The sequence below is a fragment of the Phyllobates terribilis genome, unplaced genomic scaffold (genome assembly GCF_046119375.1).
Source record: "Phyllobates terribilis strain yellow unplaced genomic scaffold, ASM4611937v1 Scaffold_1__5_contigs__length_1240528914, whole genome shotgun sequence".
Taxonomy (NCBI): domain Eukaryota; kingdom Metazoa; phylum Chordata; class Amphibia; order Anura; family Dendrobatidae; genus Phyllobates; species Phyllobates terribilis.
In genome coordinates, this window is record NW_027362761.1 from 176,069,418 (window position 1) to 176,091,287 (window position 21,870).

The 21,870-nt window shown below is 40.3% G+C and overlaps 1 protein-coding gene across 2 annotated transcripts in view; it reads left to right on the top strand.

The window, feature by feature from the left end:
- The window catches only part of SMC5 (structural maintenance of chromosomes 5), a 140,726-nt gene that overhangs the window by 16,007 nt on the left and 102,849 nt on the right, over positions 1–21,870 (top strand). For both annotated transcript variants that reach the window (XM_073670264.1, XM_073670274.1), the window contains exons 6-10: positions 5,584–5,724; positions 7,617–7,778; positions 9,292–9,363; positions 9,484–9,739; positions 15,552–15,706. In XM_073670264.1, coding sequence (XP_073526365.1) covers positions 5,584–5,724; positions 7,617–7,778; positions 9,292–9,363; positions 9,484–9,739; positions 15,552–15,706 — 786 coding nt within the window. The remainder of the gene's footprint in view (positions 1–5,583; positions 5,725–7,616; positions 7,779–9,291; positions 9,364–9,483; positions 9,740–15,551; positions 15,707–21,870) is intronic.

The window sequence follows — 21,870 nt, forward strand, 5'->3', positions numbered from 1 at the left end:
GTACTGGCCATTACATACACAGTGATACCAGATGTATATATTTTTTTAGGTGTGTTTTTTTTTTTTATTATTCTGAAAAATTGCATTTTTAAATTTTTTTTTTTTACAACACTTAAAATGTATTTATTTTTTTTACAAATTTTACTAGTCCCACAAGGGGATTTGAACACGAGCTCCTGATCACATTGGTAATATTCTGTACTACATATGCAGTACAGAGCATTATCTTGGCTGTCTGCATTACATAGACGAGCTGTCTAATAGACTGCCTCAGTCACTTTGTCTGCGGCAAATAAAGCGCTCACTGAGTTGCTGCAAACACTGGCAGCACTCGATTCCCTCTTCTAAATCTATGCTAGCAGGTGGAATAATTGAGTGCTGCTAAGCTACATTCTAATGGGAATTGTGAATAATCACTGCCCTTACACATCCTAATGGAAAGTGGCATGTCCATTTGGACGTGAAAATCTAACTATATAGAGCATAAAAACATAATTGAACCAGCATTTCAAATCTCAAAATATCAGTACATGTCCTGAGTTCCTACAGCTCCACTTACGGCTTGTGGTCGTCGGGAGTGAATTTCCTATATTGGCATATCCGTGCTATGCTTGAAGGGGACTGGATGACTGGCTCGATTCAATATGTATTCCAGCCCCTGTTTCTTCGTATGCCTTGGCAATGACCGAGAAGCGGACTGACATAGCAGTGAATAGGACTGATGACTTGCTCACACTTTAAATTCTGCTGTATCAAACAAAAGCTAGGAGTGAAACTAAAGGTTAACTTCATTTTTACAACAACTTTTCTGCAACATTTATAACTTTAAAATACTTATCAACCCCAATGTCCCCCAGAAGAGCCCAACTTCCATGGAAAAATAAGGCCCGAATCTTTGGGTTGTTGCAGAGCAGGATTCCAGACATTTCACTTCCCCTCTTGCAGTGAAAGCGCAAGAACTATTTTTTTCCACTAACCTAGCGTTGCCAGATTGTTCACTTAGTGGTGACGGAACAATAACATCCTTGGAGAGGTTACAGTGCCATCACCACTTAGTAAACAATGCTGCAGTGCTGAGTTTTTGCAAAAAGCAAGATATCAAGCTTTCTCGGCAAGAGGGTCCATTGTATGACCCCGCTCTACATCTTGGGATCCCACAACCCGGAATTTCAGACCTGACTTTTTCTATAAAGTCGGGCCTCTTTGGGGTAGTATTCTACATACTTCTGTAAGTAACTTCTATTTAGAAAAATCACCAGTCTATTGCTGCCCACTCTTGTATTAAATAAAAAGGGCAGCCCCAGTCTAGTAATAAGTCTTTTAAAGAGAACTTTTCAACTACACACATGATATATTAGGCACTGGAGAGTAGAATAAAACATTTCTTGTTTTTATATGAATTTCGTGTCTCTGTTGCAGTGATATTGGCAATCAAAATATTTGGCACTTTGTGGGCATTACCAGAGTCATTTCACTAGAGACATGCACTTCTTCGTGTTTCTGATGCTGACCAGTCATAAGCAGGCAGCAACACACTGGGGAAAGAGGAAAATGTCCCCACAGTAGCATTCACAGAAACAGTCTGCTCTCTTCACTGCAGACTGATGACATGTGCTGGAGAACAGCAGACCTGAGTGTGATTAAAAGGAATCTGTCAGCAGGTGGTTGCTATGTAATCTGAAGACCGCAGGAGATGGGGTCTGAACACAAATTTCAATGATGTATCACTTATCAGGCTTTGTGATGTTATTTACTTACAATGGAGGTTTTATCGACAGGATATTATCATTGCAGGACTGGTGCTTGTGTGAGCAGTTGTGGAACTTCGCCCCCTCATTTGATAAGCAGCTCATTATCAAAGTTCAATGTACACAGAAAGCTTTGATTTGGGTGGGGTTAGCTTTCTGAGGTCTGCTACATCTAAAAATTCTGATTGTATCACAACTTCTGCACCCAGTATACAAAGTGATGCATTCTGGAATCAGTGTGTCTCTCTCGACATTATGCTGCTCTCAGATGCTGTAGCAGAAACCTGGTGACAGATTCCCTTTAACTGACAGCTTTCAACTCTCCTCTCTGGCATTCAATGTGGGGGAGGGGGGGTGTTCAGTGCTGCCAGAGATGAGTCTCATTGTAAACCCTTCTAGTAGCTCTCCTCTCAAATTCAATTAAGCTTTGTTGGCAGGACCAAATACACTTTAGTATTACCAACGCAAGTGTAGTGCTCCCTGCTCTGCTGTATTTCCGTTCCCCCATTTTGATTGCTGTAAATGAAAGCTGTTAATCACACTCAGGTTTACTGTGCTCCAACACACTGCTGTGAGAACAGACTCATTATGTCTCAGCCTGTTCTAAACTATTGTGGGGTTGTATCCCCACACCCTCCTTGTATGTGGATGCCTGCTTATGATTAGCAGAGCTGGCAGCACTATGAGAGGAGATTTAGTAGAAGTGTTTGTAATGTGACCCAACTCTGCAGTACTGCCCCCCCTCCCCCCACACTAACTGCCAGAGATGAGAGCTAAAAGCTGTCGGTTAATCACACTCTGGTCTGCTGTCCTCCAGCACATCATCACACTGCAGTGAGGAGAGCAGAATGTTAATAGATCTCACACTCAAGCTATTGTAGGGTTGAGTCGTTTCCCCAGTGTGTTGTGTGTGGTTCATATGATTGGTCAGCATCAGAAAGAGGAACAAATACACACACCCCAATGAAATCTATGTGGTAATGCCCACTTGGACTTGGTGTGCACATACCCTTTCTACTGCAAATACTTAATTTATAGCAATATCTGCACCATTTCTTCATCTCTTGGTAGGAAAAACGCTGCGTATTTTACATGAGTTTTTGGTGCAGATTTTTCCCCACTCATTAGTAAGGGTGAAATCTGCAGTAAAACAGCTGATAATTAACATGCTACAGATTTACAGTGCATTGTGAAAGTATTTGGCCCCCTTGAACTTTTCTACCTTTTGCCACATTTCTGGCTTCAAACATAAAGATATAAAATTCAAATTTTTTTGGGAAGAATCAACAACAAGTGGGACACAATTGTGAAGTGGAAAGGAATTTATTGGATATTTTAAACTTTTTATAAAAAATGAAAAATGGGGCGTGCAATATTATTCGGCCCCTTTACTTTCAGTGTAGCAAACTCACTCCAGAAGTTCAGTGCGGATCTCTGAATGATCCAATGTTGTCCTAAATGACTGGTAATGATAAATAGAATCCACCTGTGTGTAATCAAGTCTCCATATAAATTCACCTGCTCTGTGATAGTCTCGGTTCTGTTTCAAGTGCAGAGAGCATCATGAAGACCAAAGAACACACCAGGCAGGTCCGAGATACTGTTGTGGCGAAGTTTAAAGCCGGATTTGGATACAAAAAGATTTCCCAAGTTTTACACATCTCAAGGAGCACTGTGCAAGCGATCCTATTGAACTGGAAGGAGTATCAGACCACTGCAAATCTGCCAAGACCTGGCCGTCCCTCTAAACTTTCATTTCGAACAAGGAGAAGACTGATCAGAGATGCAGCCAAAAGGCCCATGATCACTCTGGATGAACTGCAGAGATCTACAGCTGAGGTGGGAGAGTGTGTCCATAGGACAACAATCAGTCGTACACTGCACAAATCTGACCTTTATGGAAGAGTGGCAAGATATCCATAAAAAGTCTCTTTTGAAGTTTGCCACAAGCCACCTGGGAGACACCTCAAACATGTGGAATAAGGTGCTCTGGTCAGATGAAACCAAAATTTAACTTTTTGGCCACAATGCAAAATGATATGTTTGGCGTAAAAGCAACACAGCTCATCACCCTCAAAACACCAACCCCACTGTCAAACATGGTGGTGGCAGCATCATGGTTTGGGCCTGCTTTTCTTTAGCAGGGACAAGGAAGATGGTTAAAATTGATGAGAAGATGGACGGAGCCAAATACAGGACTATTCTGGAAGAAAACCTGTGGAGTCTGCAAAAGACCTGAGACTGGGACGGAGATCTATCTTCCAACAAGACAATGATCCCAAACATAAAGCAAAATCTACAATGGAATGGTTCAAAAATAAACGTATCCAGGTGTTAGAATGACCAAGTCAAAGTCCAGACCGGAATCCAATCGAGAATCTGTGGAAAGAGCTGAAAACTGCTGTTCACAAACGCCCTCCATCCAACCTCAATGAGCCCGAGCTGTTTTGCAAGGAAGAATGGGCAAGAATTTCAGCCTCTCGATGTGCAAAACTGATAGAGACATACCCCAAGCGACTTGCAGCTGTAATCGCAGCAAAAGGTGGCGCTACAAAGTATTAACTCAAGGGAGCCGAATAATATTGCACGCCCCACTTTTCAGTTTTTAATTTGCTAAAAAAGTTTAAAATATCCAATAAATTCCTTTTCACTTCACGATTGTGTCCAACTTGTTGTTGATTCTTCTCCAAAAAATTAGAATTTTATATCTTTATGTTTGAAGCCAGAAATGTGGCAAAAGGTAGAAAAGTTCAAGGGGGCCAAATACTTTCACAATGCACTGTATATCTGCACAAAATCTGCAAGTCACAAATGAGCAATGTGTGCATGAGACTTCAGGATTCTCCTTCACTCTGGTGGTACTAGGAAATCCTGCGGGTTTTGTGAGAAATCTTTCTCCCCTGGTGTCAATCATCAACATTGGTGACTACACTGAGGCAGATTCAATAACTGTCTCTAGCTCACGTCTTTCCTGGCTGATGTAGGCTGTGTTCTTCCATTGGTACCTCACAATCGCCGGGTGCCAATGGGGACAAAGAGGGAGCCCCACTCAAATAAGCAGGTGCTTCTGCGGCTATTGACAGCAGCATCAGAGGGGTTAAATGGCCGAGATCTGTGGAGGCACCAATTGCTACCATTACATCAGTGAGTCAGCTATGATATATAGACACCCACTGATGATTTTGCCAGCTTTACTTGTAAGCGGCACAATCATCGTGCTGTACATGTACGGCAATTTACGGAAATACGTCTGCGCTGTGCCGTACACGTACGGCAGAGGACGGGAAGGGGTTAAGATATTCCTTTATAAGTTTATGCTGTCCTGAGTGGAAAATCTGCTCCATTGTGTGTCCAGTTTCAGCATGTTATGCAGGCCATGTAGTCGACATACTACAGGAGAGCTCCCAATGTATTTCGCCAGAGGAGAGCTGTCACACATCCTACTGTATCGGTTTACTATTGGATACTTTGCCCATACAACTGCCTTGTTCTTTCTGTTGTAACACCCTGAAAACCTAATTGTATGTGCCTAGGGGCAGAGCAGATTGGGCTCTGGTGCCCGTCCTCCCTGTTCTCCACTCATCCCAACCCCTCTTCTCTCCTTTCCATCAATTGTGTGTCTGGTGTGACACCTGCCGTCTAGTAGAGGACAGCATTGAATTTCTTGGTGGAGCTGCTGGAGCTCGAAAACCTAAAATAGACTTTTTTTTCTGATTTGATTTTTAATTATGAGGTCTAGTATCATTATGTCTTAGACCATTCTGATATCATGGCTTGTTCTGGTCAATACTCGTTATATTAGTGCCAAATTGATATATTTATTCTGATCTTTCAGGATTCATGTAAAAGCAAAGAAGAATATTTGGAGAAACAGAAGCAAGGAAGTGAACGATACAAGCAAGATGTTGAAAGATACTATGTGAAGAAGCGTCACCTTGATAAAATAGAGATGCTGGAAAGGAAACGCCCTTGGGTGGTAAGTTTGCCTTTCAGGCACTGTTCCAGTCTCAGTATATGAACACATTCGGCATGGCGCCTGACTTATTTCCTGAGCATAGATGTAAGCATCCCTTTATATTTCTTCTTGTCTGTACCAAAAAGTGCTGCAGGCAGCAATTTCCCATTTTGGGTTTATTTTCACTGTTGTGGCCCCTGGTCAAGTATACCAGTATACGGCATACTCTTGCTGTATATCATGAATGGGTTGTGAACAGAACGTAGTCTGCATTTTCATAGATTTTACAGGTGTGTCCATCCTTAACCTTTCTCGCTCTATCCAGTTTAAAATTTAATAAAAAAAAGGTAGTTTTTTTTTTTTTCTTTTTTTTTTTTTTCCCTTTCTTCTAAATGGGGTTGCCTTGGACTGCACAAGAAAATCTCCCACAAAAGTTTACCGAAGTTGAAGTTTCTTTTATTACTGCTCTCGTCACATGAGTCTGGGACTAACATTTGCTGCTTCATGACATGATGCACATGCTCTTTCAGTCCACCTATTCCAGTGGAGAACACATCACCATGTGTGCCATTCACAAGAGGCTTTAGATAGTTGACGGCATCCTTGGAGCATGCGTAGATCATCCATCCATGCATGCGTCCAGGAGGGACAAATAAGAAATAGTAGAAGTTGTCATCTTAGATGCCTGGAAACTGCTGTGGGCTGCAAGCACCTCATTGAAAAAAGCAATTTTTGACATGGGACCTACTGAGTCATCCAATATCTGCTGCCTATTTAAAGAATTTGCTCAGTACCTGAGCTTGTATTTAGGTTGGGATATGTTAGTTGTGTTACACAACTAGTTTCTGCCTGTAACAGCAGCGATCGGAGCTTAGCTCGGCTACAATTGCCGATGTTATCACCTTAAATGATGCTGTTAATTTCTGATTGCAGCATTTAAAGCGCATGGTTCAAGCAATCTGCCCCACAGATGGATTGTTCTGGCAGTCGAAGGCCTGCTGCCTGCCATGTCGTTACCCTTGTGATGCACAGCCACTGTTATATTGCAGAATATAGAACATTGATCAGAAGATAAGATGACTTAAAAAATAATAAATGTTTTTAAAAATATAAAAATTTCAATCGCTCTTCTTTTTCCCCTCTTTAAAAATAAAGAAATAAAAGAAATAAACATCACCATGTCCATATAAATTCTATCAATATATTAAATTAATTTATCTGTATGATTTAGGCTGTAAAGAGAAAAGAAAAATCGAAACTCCAGAGTTGCATTTTTTTCAGTCAACACAACTCCACCCCCTCAAAAAATGACCAAAACATGGTATGTGCCTCAAAATTAAAACGTCAGCTTGGCACGCAAAAAGCAAGCCCTCAAAAATCAAAATGTTACAAGACACAATAAAAAAAAATTAATTTTAGAATTTTTTTTTTTTTTTTTACCACTTAAAAATATTTTTAGAAAACTGGTATCGCCGTAAGAATGAAGAATCGTGTTTCCAAGTCCTTTTTTCCCCATTAAACGTTGTAAAAGCACCCAAAAAATAATGGCAGAATTATGTGTTTGTTTTTCATCATTTCATCACACTTGAATTTTTTTCCCCCATTTTGCAGCACATTGTGTTTTAAAATGAAAGGTATCATTCAAAATAAAACCTCGTTCAGCAAAAAACAAGCCCTCATGCAGCTAATAGGGAAAATAAAGTTACGGCTCTTGGAAAGGGGAGGCAAAAACGAAAAATCTCCCGACCATGAATGGGTTATGGAAGCACAGCTCTGTATATACAATGTGTCAGTTTCCTGAATAGCAAACCCTATTATCTATTAGTAAATTCCCCATATTTTCTTTATCACTATGACAGAAGTGATACAAAACACGTTTGTTAATGCATTTTTTTTTTTTACTGCTTTGCCAGGAGTATGAACATGTGCGGCAGGAATATGAGAAAGTAAAGGAAATGCGTGATGGCGTGAAAGAAGAACTAAAGCAAAAACAAGAATCACTAGCACCACTTAATCAAAACCTTCAAAAGTATGACAAGCAACATAAGCAAATTGATGGCCGAATGAGAGAGAAGGTGAGAATTTCACACTGGATGTAGAAAACTAAAACTTTTTTGATGAATTAACCCCTTTTCCCTGCGCTTTAGATTAGTGTTGAGAGGGGGTAGTTTTATGGCATTGTGATGGTACGGTCCCAATAGGTATGCCGGTAGCATCAGCAGCCTGTGTCAGTAGTAACCTATATATCAGACACCCTTCTGCAGTGGTCGACAACTTCAAATTTGTCGGTTTAAAGGGGTTGTCCTCTACTAGGACAACCACTTCTTGATCTAAATGTTTGGCCCCGATAAAATATAAAAGGATATATTCACCTCCAGTGCCGGCGTCGTTCCAGTGGTGTCAGCACTCGCATTCCTGGGGCTCTCCTGCGGTTATGACATGTGAGCCTGGCATCCAATCAGCGCTGGCTTCACTCTCCCCGCCTTCAGTTGAATAGAACATGAAGAGGAAGTCCAGGTTGCTGCTGATCTCTGACTTTCTCTTCATATTCAATTCGACATGAGGCGGAGACAGAGATGCCAGTGCTGATTGGGCACCAAGGTCACGTATCACAACAACAGCACGGGAGCCCTGGGGACTGTGAGGGCTGACGCCGCTGGAATGGCGCTTTTTTTATTTTATCGTGGCTAAGCGTGGGGTATGACAAGGAGTTGTCCAAGTAGTGGACAACTTTAAGGGTATGTCCACCCGACATGAGTATGTGCTAATTAAACGCTCAAATCAACAAAGATCTGTATTTCTATGTAGAAGCGATTTGCTGTTCAGTTATTCAAGCAACTTTTCACCACTTCCGGTTTCCAAACACACCGTGGTTAAAAGAATATTCTTCAGGAGTTTCTTGCTCTTTCCATTTACAATACAAGTCAATTGGAAGGCTATAAAGACGCCGGGTGTTTTTTTTTTGTTTTTTTTTTTTTTTTTTTTTAGCGTCTTGCCAGCGTTTTTGTTTCAAATACCGCTAGCTGTTTATTGGGAAACCAGTAAAATAGATGCCTCAAGCACAATGGGAAAACGCTCAAAAAAACCAAAAAAATCCACTGGCACTCAGGAATTGACCCAAAAACGCTGGAAAAAGACACCTTCCTTTTGACAAATTTGGTGGGTTTGCCGCCTAATAAACATCGTGTGCATGTACCCCATCTCCTAAGGACCCAGTAATCTTTTACAGCCCATCAGCGTGGTTGCTGTGTGTAAAGTTGCCTTGGCAGCTGGCGGTCTAACAAAGACCCCCTGATCTGCCATGTATGTGACCACCCTATAAGGCCTATCATGTTTAACAAGGTATTCTGCCTGAAACAACACCTATGGGAAGAGTCTTCCTCTAGTAGCAAGCTTTCCTGCAGTTTATAGAATGCATGATCAGCTCATTGGTTCCCCAGTAAGAATATTGTATTGTGGGGAGAGCCAGCATCACCTAGGTCCATTCACTTCAACAGTGGTTGTGCACAACTATTCAGAATATCCTAATGTTTAGCAGAAAAATAAATTGGGTTAGGTTTACTGATTTTCTTCTCTTATGACTTCCAGATAGTTGACATTAGGAAAACCTCACAGGAGTGCAAACAAAAACAGGAGCTGGTGGAAAAAAAAGAAAAAGAGGTCAGTATCTCATAAAGAGGTCAAATCTTCCCATATCTACGTTTGTGTCCAATCTGATTCTCACTTTATTATCTTAAGTCCTGGATCTAACAGTCTTCAACATCTCTGTTAATAAAACAGATAGAAGAAATTCAGCAAAGATTAAGAATGAGAAAAGATGAAGAACAAGACAGACAAAAGAGGATTTTTAACATTCGGAAGATGATTGAGGACTGGCAAAATGAGCTGAAGTCTATGGCTAACCAGGACAATCTACAACCAGAAATCGATTTTATTACGAGAGAGTTGCGTAATATCCAGGATGAGAAGTCGAATGTTGAAAGTGACATGAGTGACGCACGATTGGAAAGACAAAACTTGGAGGGAGAAAAGAGAGGTAATCATATATTTTGTTCTTGGTATCATTATGGTTAAAAACGGCGATAATATTTAAAGCGTCTTTTCTGCTTGTTACGTGCTGGGGTGTAATTTTTCTATTAATGAAGGGATATTGAACAACTGGATCATAGAAGACCCAAATGTGCATAACATGCCAATCAGCACGGTGCTTTCTAAGCTGGAGACCCTCCTCAGACCAACCAGTCAGTGACTGACAACCTTCTCTGTAACCGTGCCGCCACTTTGGCACCAGTAAACAAAGGAATTGGAATTGTTTTTAATGCATCAATTGAAGAATTGAAGATACCTTGCTTATTCTGTAGCCCATTCATAAGATTTTAACATGCAGTGTGCACCTGCATTATGCCCCTGAAGTGTTATAGGGACTATCGAAATATATTAAAAAGCTGCACACAGGCAGCAATACTACTAAAATCTGTAAATAAGATTCCTAGTCTTTCCAGTGTCACGTTCCCCATTCTCACGGCTGATCTTTGGTTTACATAGGCTGTAGCTGTCAACACCCTTATACCCCTATGACCTCTATGTAGCCACAGCAGCCAATTACTAGCCTCAGCTGTTTACGTCACAAAATTCCTGAGGTCAGTGATTTGCTGCAGTGGTAATATAGGATATAGATGATGTGATGTTGTAGCCAGTATAAACAGAAAACCAGCCATGAGAATCGGTCATTTGGCACTGGAAAAACAAAGGTGAAACGGGTGAGTATATCTTAATTACTTAGTATTTCTGCCAGTTTTGAAGCTTTTATCATTTACACAAACAACCCCTTTAAATTAGCATCGGCTCCGAATAAGAATTGGAGGGACAGCAATATAAGGCCAGAGACACATTAGCGTATGGCATCCGGTGCGAGAGCATCACATGCGATATGCTAATGAAACTCTGCTTTGCTGCGAGCATGAGCCGAGGGTCAGTCCTCTGTGCTCCGATCTTCTCGCGTGAGAGAATCTCAACACAGGTGCGGAGGAGACGGAGAAATTAATTTCACCATCTCCTCCATAGCTGGCATCTGCTGGAATCACACTGCACTCGGGTAATATCACAGTTAAGAACGATGTTTCACACGCAACCATAGACTTATATAGGTAGGTGCGTGCGATCCGACTCCCTGGTGCAGTCGCAGCATGCTATGATTGTTTTCGCAAGCTGAATTGCCATGAGAAAATAATCGCAGATGTGAGCTGCCCCATAGGTTAACATTGGGCCAAGTGCAATCTGATTTTTTTATTTTTATATATCGGATTGCACTCTTCCAATCACATCGCAAGTGGGAGCGAGCCCTAATTCTACCATCCTGCAGACAGAACATCAGGTAGTGTTCCAATGGGATCATGCTATACTAGGTTTTTAATACACGTTCCACTGCATGAATATGTGTAACTGCTCACATTATGGTGCAGTGATGTTTTCTGCTTGCCACAAATTAAGATGATGCACTCATGGCAGTAAACTGCTTGCAAAGGTGGCTGATTTTTATTTTTTTTTTGTAGGGTGTACTATTGCATACTATGGCAAAGGTTGAAAAAAAAAAATTCCATCAAAGCCTATAATCCTAACGTATTGATCCCAATTAAGGCAAACTCACCCATAAGACAGATGCCAATTTCCCCATGAAAGGAGAAAATCTTCCCTTCTCTAGTTTTGGCACATAAAAAAAATTCTGGATCAGTGTCACATCTCTGTAATTTAGTACCCATAAATTGCACTATTATATTTTTAAAAACAACATCTAGGCCCTCCTTGAACTTGTTTAAGGACCCAAACATTATTGCTTTTATAGTGAAGATTCTCTGTGGTCGTGGGAGATTCTTTTTATTCTAGATGGAGAGCAGTGTACCCCTAACTCCAGTCCTCAAGAGCCACCAACAGGTCAAATTTTCAGGATCACCTTAGTATTGCCCAGGTGAAAATCGCATCACTCCATCCAATACTAGAGGAATCCTGAAAATATGACCTGTTGGTGGCTCTTGAGGACTAGAGTTGGAACACTAATGTAGAGGATGACAGCTTATCATTGCTAGACGCTTGAGTGCTGGAGTAGAAAGATCTCTGTACGCTCAATATTTTTTCTCACTTTTTATTAACTTTTTTTTTTACTCAAACTGAGTATCTCCTAGTTCCCACATTACTGGTAGAACAAAGACTCTAGAAAAGTGACTCCACCCTCATATAAAATCCAGTGAATTCTGCGCTCCCAATTCCAAATGCCTCTTCTTGAGCCCCACTGTGCCTAAACCACAGTAAGCAGCCATATGTTTGGCATTATTGTAGTGGGGAGAGAGCACTTAACAATTTACGGTGTGCGTGTCGCCAGAAGCAAAAGCTGGGCACAATGTATGGGGGCGCTACACTGTATAGGGGCACAATGTATGGGCACTAAACTGCCATATTTGCAATTCTCCAGAATAAAGCACAGCGTGGATGCTACAGAATAGTCACTGCAGCCGTAGATGAGAGGTGCAATTTCTACAATGGGGTCACTTTTGGGGTTTTTTGGCTTTGCTGGCATCTTCAGGGCTCCGCAAATGTCACCCGTAAACGACACATGGTGCATCACCGTACCGGAAGAAATTGGGCAATAAATTGTGGGATCCATTTTCACCTATTAACTCTTGTGTAACTGACAAATTTGCAGCAAATACAAAAATTACATTTTTACTGCTAAAATGTTATATTTCAACGTCCTAATGTTTTTATAATTCTGTGAGGCATCTATGGGTTCAAAATACTCACTACACCCCTAGATGAATTCCTTAGACAGTGAAGTTTCCAATATGGGGTCACTTGGGGGGGGGGTGGGGGGGTTCTGCTGATCTGGCACCTCAGGGGCTCGGCTAATGGAACCCATAATCTATTCAAACAGAATCTGCGTTCTAAAAGCCAAGTAGCTCTTTTTCCCATCCGAACCCGGATGTATGCTCAAACAGTAGTGTACCACCACATATGGGATACTGCCATGTTCGGTAAAAATTGCATAACAAATTATGAGGTCCATTCTCTCCTATTACCCCTCGTGGAAATTAGAAATTGGATACTAAAACAGTATTGGTGGTGGAAAAAAATAATTTTTTGTTTATACATCTGCGGTTTAGAAATGCTCAATACACCCCTAGCTGAATTCCTTGAGGGGTCTAGTTTCTAAAATGGGGTAACTTGTGGGGGGTTTCTGCTTTTTTGGCATGTCAGGGGCTCAGCAACTGCGACATGGCATTCACAATCTATTCCAGACAAATTTATGCTCCACAAATCAAATAGTGCTCTTTCCTTTCCAAGCCCTGCCATATGCCCAAACAGCAGTTTTTCACCACATTTGGGCTTTCTTCATGTTCAGGAGAAATTGCATAACAAATTATGGGGTCCGTTTTTTCCTGTTATCTATTGTGAAAATTAAAATTTGGGGCATTTTAGCAGAAAAAAAAAAAAATTTGCTTTTCACATCCACATTTTAAAAAGTTCTATGAAGCAACTACTGGTTCAACAAGCTGAATACCCCCTAGATGAATTCCTTGATGGGTCCAGAATGGGGTCACTTGTTGGGGTTTCTGCTGGTTTGGTACCTCAGGGACTCTGCAAATAAGGCATTGTGTCTGCAATCTATTCCAGCCAAATTTACATACAGAACTTTTTGACTACATGTTAGATATCCGATGCTCAGAGGAAAAAAAGTGGTTAACAAACTTTGTGGTCCACTTTTTCATGTTACCTCTTGCAAAAGTGAAAAATTTGGGGCTATAGCAACATTTTTGTTGAAAAAAAATTTCAAAATGCTCACTATACCCCTGGATAAAATCCTTGAGGGGTGTAGTTTCCAAAATGAGGTCAGTTGTGGGGCATTTCTCCTGTTTGGGTGCCTTGGCGACCGTGCAAATGAGATGCCATGCTATTTCAGCCAAATTTGTGTTCCAAAATTCAAATGATGCTCCTTCCCTTCCGAGCCCTGCCTTTTATCCAGACAGATTTCTCACCACATGTGGGGTATCAGCACGCTTAGAAGAAGCTAGGTAACAAATTGTGGTGTCCATTTTCTTGTGCTATTCCTTGCAAAAGTGAAAAAATTTACCCTAAAGCAACATTTTAGAGTAAAAATTAATATTTTTTTTTCATTCGACTTTGCATCAATTCCTATGTAGCACCTGAAGGGTTAAAATTTTTCCTGACAGTAGTTTTGAAGTCTTTGAGGGGTGCCGTTTTTAAAATGGTATCACCTTTGGAGAGTTTCCAATATATCGGTCCCGCAAAGTCCATTTAAATCTGACTAGGTCCCTAAAGAAACAGGTTTTGTAACTTTGTTTAAAAATTTTAAATTGCTGCTAAAGTTTTGACCCCTCTAACATGCTAACAAAATAAAATGATGTTTGAAAAATGATGTAATGTAGACATGTAGGAAATGTTATTTATTAATTATTTTGTGTGGCATAACTCTCTGGTTTAAGGATATAAACATTGACATTTTGAAAATTGTGCGTTTTTCAAAATTTTTGCCAAAATTTCGATATTTTCACAAATAAACGCAAGTCATATCAACCTAAGCTTACCACTAACATAAAGTACAATGTGTCATAAAAAAAACAGTCTCCGAATCACTGGGATTTGTTGAAGTGTTCCAGAGTTGTTACCACATAAAGTGGCACTGGTCAGATTTCAAAATTAAAATTGGCTCAGTCACTAAGGGGTTAAAGAGAGCCTGTCAGCACAGTTTTGTTATGTAAAGACATGGCTGTAAAGGCGCTATAATGCAGATTAAATAGATACATTTGGTAATCAAATCTGTTTTCTTCGTTATGCACCAGTTGAAGTTTTCTGATACATTCATTTCGGTGCACAGGGTCTTCTCCCCCCTGTGTGTGATTTCCCAGCCTCCTCTCCTGCCTCTGGTCTTTGAATCACAGGTTGCTGCTTTTTCAGTGACCGGCCTCATCTGTGTGAAATCTTGTGTTGGTGCCGTCATTGCCGTGGGCGACATGTGCGCTGATTGAGTTCTCTGCTCAATTACATCTTTTAGAGGTGACTGCATGCGCCACCCACGTCAATGACTGCGCCATTTTATTGTAGACCATCTGGGAACTCTGTGCACACGCACCACCCACTGCAATGCCGGCACAAGATTTCAAACACTGAAAAAGCAATGACCGGTGGCAGGCAGAGGGATGGGGAATTATACAGACAGGAGGAGGAGACACAGTGTACAGTCCGGCCCCTGTGCACTGAAATCTATTTAGCAGAAAACTTCAAATGGTGATTAAGGAACAACAACAAAGCTGATTTCTTCACCAAAGGTATGAATGTAATCTGTATGACAGTGCAGTTACAGCTATGTCTTTACATTACATTACAAAATCGTACTGACCAGGTTCTCTTTTAAAAGTTTCTGGGATTCATTTTATGGCTAGTGAGAATAAGAAATGCACAGCTTGTGATGTCCAACAATCTCCAAACCTTGTTGGAATGTCCATTTAATTTATCCCCTTAGTCAGTATAGGCGTTCTGTGCATAAATTTAGGCTGCTCACGCATGATGGCAAATATCAGAATTTATAGCTTGTGTTCACCCTGCTTAGTCACACCAAACAGCAGTTCTTTGTTTCACTGTATTCTCATGAGACACATTACACCCTATGAGATGTGGCAGACCTGAAAACATTAACCCCTTTTTTACTCCAACAGGTGAAAACATGCCTTTGTCAGTTGTTGTTTCACTGACTTGTTTTCTGGGTCACAGATACAATATATTAGTTATTTTTACCTTCCAAGTTTGTGAAGTGATGAATTCTTGTCTTTCCCCTTCAGATAAATCTGACCGAATAAAGCAGTTTGATAATATGTTAAATTTGAAAGAAGAAAAATTGCGGAAGAGGTTTGCAGACACTTATACTGCTATTGTGTGGTTGCGACAAAATAAGGAAAAGTTTAAGAAATGCGTGTGTTTGCCCATCATGCTTGAAGTAAGTATTGTCAAAAGAGGCAACAATAACATGAAAAAGGGTGTTTTGTACCTGTTCCTCACAGTATTGTATGTTACTGTTTGTGTAATGCCACTTGTCACATAAATGCATTCATAATCAAAGTCGGGCAACTTTTCTGCTGGTCCCTGCTTAGAATTAGTGGAATTTGTGGACTACCTGCTTTTTAGTGAAGTAATAGTCTAGACTGTTCATATATCATTTTATTGCTTCTGGTATTGGCATGTTTTAGGTTACCATTTCTATTTCTACATATAGTATTTGTTGTTTTGTGAAGGTCACTTCCACCTTGCTGAGCAAAGAAAAGTGTTTGCTCTTTCTGCTATACCTTCTTTGTAGGAACTGAGCTATAAGAATGGCATAGCCTGTAGACACCTGATGCTCCTGTGGTTTTAGAAACCATTAACAAAGAAAACAAGTTTTTTTTGTTTTTTTTTGCCAAGTGGGACAAAAGTACCAGTTCTCCTGTAACCCACCAACCCAATGGTCACCCAGGTTCCAGCCTGCTCCTCACTAGTGCTCCCTCTCACTAGAGAGAGGCACATTGAAGGGGTGAACCATTAACCCCTTCACGGCCTTGGGATTTTACCATTTTTTGCTCTCCTTCTTCCAGGGCTGTGGAGTCTGTGTCCATTTTGGTGGAGTCGGTATAAAATGTACCGACTCCAACTTCTAAAATATATAATAAATTGGGTACAGTAGTTCAATGCAGTTTGTGGGGAATATTTTTTTCATAAGAATTTGGGTAAGTTATGAAATGTCCTATAAATGTCTGTCCTATTCCTGATCTAAGGGTCTAGACTTTTAGCTGAGATGAATCTGTGCTCCAGTAAATTTATCACTTAAACAGGAGCCATGAATGAGGGAGTCGGAGTTGGTGGCATGAAAATTGAGGAGTCGCAGTCAGAGGTTTGGCTTACCGACTCCACAGCCATAACTGTTATTTTTCCTTCAATATGGTCGCGTGAGGGCTTGTTTTTTGCAGGACAAGTTGTACTTTTGAACGACTGGTTTTTACCATATTGTGTACTGGAAAACGGGAAAAAATTGGATTCAAAGTGCGGTGACATTGCAAAAAAAGTGCAATTTCACAATTGTTTTTTGGGATTTTTTTTTTACCATGTTCACTAAATGCTAAAACTGACCTTCAATTATGATTCTCCAGGTCATTACGAGTTCGTACATACCAAACATGTATAGGTTCTTTTTTATTTTAAGTGGTGAAAAAATCTAAAGTTTGTTTAAAAAAATTTTTTTTTCTAAAAATGCCGCCATTTTCCGAGACCCGTAGCGTCTCCATTTTTTGGGATCTGGGGCTAGGTGAGAACTTAACCTTTGTGCGCCGAGCTGACGTTTTTTATTTACAGCATTTTGGGATAGATACGATGGTTTGATCCTGTTATTGCTTTTGTATTGCAATGTTGCAGCGACCAAAAAAACGTAGTTCTTGTGTTTTTAATTTTTTTTTTTTTTTTTTCTCGTTACCCCGTTTACCGGTTGGATTTATTCTTTTTATATTTTGATAGATCGGGCATTTCTGAACCCGGCTATGCCAAATATGTGGCAATTATTGCAGTTTGGTTACCCAGTCGTGCTATTCCAGATTCTCCACAAGCCTAGGCAATACTTTATTTTGTTCTTCCTTTCTTTCCCATTGTGGTCTCCTCTTTGCATCTAAATGGAAATATTGTGGTGAGCATGTTACGCCCATCCCATTTTAGGGAGCACTCCTTTCACAATCTAAATAAGTGTTGGGACCTTATGGATTTAGCTGTGCCTCGTCCAGGGCTGGAACAAGGTATTTTGGTGCCCTAGGCAGATGAAGTCAATGGTGTCCTGTTAAAATGAATATCCATAATTAATATTTATTCTGAATTCTGTACCATACATAAGATTGCATCAGCCATCGTGCTAGGGTTTCTAGATGACATGTGATATTTGTGTATTTTTAGTTCAGCACCATAATTAGAAGAACATGTGCCATATGACCGGCCTATAAAAGCCCATGTTAGAGACAGGGGGGGCGCTTGCCATTCCACAGGACACAGGACACGAGTCTGTGTGTAAACCAGCTGCTGATGTAGGCCCAAGGAAGAAGTATTTTTTTTTACATGTCCCCACCCCAAAGCAAGGGAATGACTCAGAGACTAAGGTAACAGGACCCATAATGCACCTTCCCCCTTCGCAACATAGCAAACTCTGATAACCACTTCCACTAGAATTGTTACCTTTTTCACCCAAAAATGTTTTCAGAAGTAAAAAAAAAAAAGTGGTGCACTTTAGGGATGTGATTTAACAGGGGAGCGCAATTTCAAAGTTCAATAAATTTTTGCCGACCATTTACACAATACAGGGGAAAAATGGCAATATTTGTCCCTGACGTCCTATATTTTAAAAGTAGAACCCAAGGATAGTTATGGAAACGAATAAAGCGTAACTATAATTGGGGCTGTTTAATTTCAATTAAGGTGTCCAGCATTGGGCAAATACCAATGGAAAATAAACAGCCCTTCATCATAAATAAAGGGATACGTCTGATGGTTTTTGAGTTTGTCATGCAACAAATACAGCTTGCACAAAGCTGATGGTGGTTCTGGTGATATACTCCGATTCTAGTGACTTATTCATGCAGTGATAGTTGTTCTGCTGCTGTATTCATTCAGTGATGATGATTCTGGTCATATATTCGTCACCAGAACCACCATCACTACGTGAATACATCACCAGAACCACCATCAGTACCTGAATACGTCACCATAAGTACATAAATACATGATCAAAACCAAGAGTACTTGAATACAAGAACCAAGCTGACTGATTGTAAGTCAGCCCCATAAACAATTGTATCACATGAACTTGCAACCCTACAACTCCCAGGATGTCCTTTAACAAGCAGCCATCATCAGACTGCGGACCATACAGGAACTACAGTACTGATGAGAATTAGTCAATATCACAAATAAACATTTACATCCAAGTACCTTATAGATTACATCTTCTCTGAAGTAGTCTTTATTTTCATCTCCATCTTGTCTAGATCACGTGATGACTTTTCACATCCACAGCTGGTCTCTGCACACCTCCCTCTTCTCTAGTCTTTTGCAGCACATTCCCCACACAGTGCCCTTAAAAAGAAGAGCGTTCTTTTTATGCAAAGGGCTTTTTAACCGCTTCCCGACCGCCCACTGTAGATAAACGTCGGTGCTACCTGGGCTCTGCAGCGCCGACGTTTAAAAATGGTGGGTGGTCCTGCAGCGCTCAGGACCCCCAGGGTCCTGCAAGCACTGCGGGTGCAGTGCAGAGCGATAGCTCTGACAGGGAACATCATCGGGACCTGATTGGATCAGGTCCCAGTGATGTTAACCCTTTGCTGTCTTCTATATGCCGCGATCTGTAGTGATCGCGGCATATAGAAGATAGTAAGAGGAGAGGGGGTCGTCTAGTTACCTCTCCGCCGACCCCTGATACCTTCCAGGACCTGGCGTTGTTATGGCAGCTGGAGGTCACATGACCGCCTCCAGATCTGCCATATATGGTGTCCTGCTAGGCTCAGCCTGCAAGCTGAGTCCAGCAGGAGACACAGTGTGAAACTCTCAGCAGTGGTCTCATACAATGTAATATATGTCTATTACATTACATGAGATCAGTGATCAGAAAAATAAAAATTAATGTCCCATACAGAGACTAAGTAAAAATGTAAAAAAAAGTAAAAAAAAATGTTTTCAAACTGTTAAAAAAAATCATAAAATAAATAAAATATTAAACCGATAAATCCGTACATTTATGCAAAAACAAAAAAAGTACACATATTTGGTATCGGCGCATCCGAAACAACCCGAGCTATAAAACTGTCACACTAATTAACTCCTTCTGTGCACACCATAATAAAAATAAATAAAAAACGGAGCAAAAAACTATGCTTTTTCCTTATATCGCCAAACAAAAAGTGGAAAAAAATGCGATCAAAAAGCAAAATGGAAATAAAAATGGTACCGCTGAAAACTTCATCTTGTTCCGCAAAAAAAAAAGCCGCCATACAGCTCCATCAGCCGAAAAATAAAAAAGTTATAGCTCAGAATAAAGCGATGCAAAAAAAATATTTTTTCTATAAAATTGTTTTATTGTGTAAAAGCGCCAAAACATAAAAAAATATACAGTAAGTGTAGTATCGCTGTAAACGTTCTGACCCGAAGAATAATGCTGCCTTATCACTTTTACCACACGCAGAACGGCATAAAAAAAAAACTCAACAATTCCTGAATTGTTGGTTTTTGTTAATTTTACCTCCCAAAAAACGGAATAGAAAGTGATCAAAAAATGTCACGTACCCAAAAATGGTACGAATAAAAATGTCATCTCGTCCCGCAAAAAACAAGTGTCACATTACTCTGTCCGCCGAAATATGGAAAAATTATAGCTCTCAAAATATGGCGATGCAAAAACTAGATGTTTCAAAAAAAAGCGTCTTTTAGTGTGTGACAGCTGTCAATCATAAAAACCCGATATAAATCTGGTATCTCTGTAATCGCACCGACCCGAAGAATAAAGTCGTCTAATCACTTATATCGCACGAGGAACGGCGTAAAAAATAAATAAAAACCAATTCTTCACCTGCTACTGATTTATTTATTATGTCTCCCAATGTGCTCACCACACATCTAGATAAGTTCCCCAAGGGGTCTAGTTTACAAAATGGTGTCACTTGTGGGGGGTTTCCACTGTTTAGGCACATTACGGGCTCCCCAAATGCGACATGGCGTCCGCTAATTATTCAAACTAATTTTACATTCAAAAAGTCAAATGGCGCTCCTTCCCTTCCGAACCCTGCAGTGTACCCAAATAGTAGTTTTCCCCCACATATGGGGTATCGGCATACTCAGGAGAAATTGCACAGCAAATTTAATGGTGCAATTTCTCCTGTTACCCTTATGATAATACAAAATTAGGGGATAAAAAACATTTTGTGAAAATTTTATTTTTACAGCTCAATATTATAAACTTCTGTGAAGCACCTTGGGATTCAAGGTGCTCACCACCATCTAGATAAGTTCCCTAAGGGGTCTAGTTTCCAAAATGGTGTCACTTGTGGGGGGTTTCCACTGTTTAGGCACATCAGGAGCTCTCCAAACGCAACATGGCGTCTGCTAATTATTCAAACAAATTTTGCATTCAAAAAGTCTAATGGCGCTCCTTCCCTTCCGAGCCCTGCCATGCGCCCAAACAGTGGTTTTCCCTCACGTATGGGGTATCAGCGCGCTCAAGAGAAATTGCACAAAACATTTTGGGGTCCATTTTTTCCTGTTACCCCTGCGAAAATAAAAAAAATTGGGCCTAAAGTAACATTTTTGTGAAAAAAGTTAAATGTTAATTTTTTTCTTCCACATTCCAAAAATTCCTGTGAAGCACCTGAAGGGTTAATAAAGTTCTTGAATGTGGTTTTGAGCACCTTGAGGGGTGCAGTTTTTAGAATGGTGTCACTTTTGGGTATTTTCTGTCATAAAGACCCCTCAAAGTGACTTCAAATGTGATGTGGTCCCTAAAAAAAATGTTTTTGTAAATTTTGTTGGAAAAATGAGAAATCGCTGGTCAACTTTTAACCCTTATAGCTCCCTAACAAAAAAAAATTTTGGTTCCAAAATTGTGCTGATGTAAAGTAGACATGTGGGAAATGTTATTTATTAACTATTTTTGTGACCTATCTCTCTGATTTAAGGGCATGAAAATTCAAAGTTTGAAAATTGCAAAATTTTCAAAATTTTCACCAAATTTCCGTTTTTTTCACAAATAAACGCAAGTGATATCGAAGAAATTTTACCACTATCATGAAGTACAATATGTCCCGAAAAAACAGTCTCAGAATCAGGGGAATCCGTTGAAGTTTTCCAGAGTAATTACTTCATAAAGTGACAGTGGTCAGAATTGTAAATATTGGCCCGGTCACGAAGGCAAAAACAGGCTCTGGCGCGAAGTGGTTAATATCTGTTCATATTATGACCTAAATAAGCCTCCAATGGTATGTGACCTCCACACAGTCTATCATGATCAACTATAACTGCTACACCATCCGCACTTATGAACCATGGCCTATACCATGGATGTCCCCTCTCTAATTTTCTGTTACACTATCTATACAGTACAGACCAAAA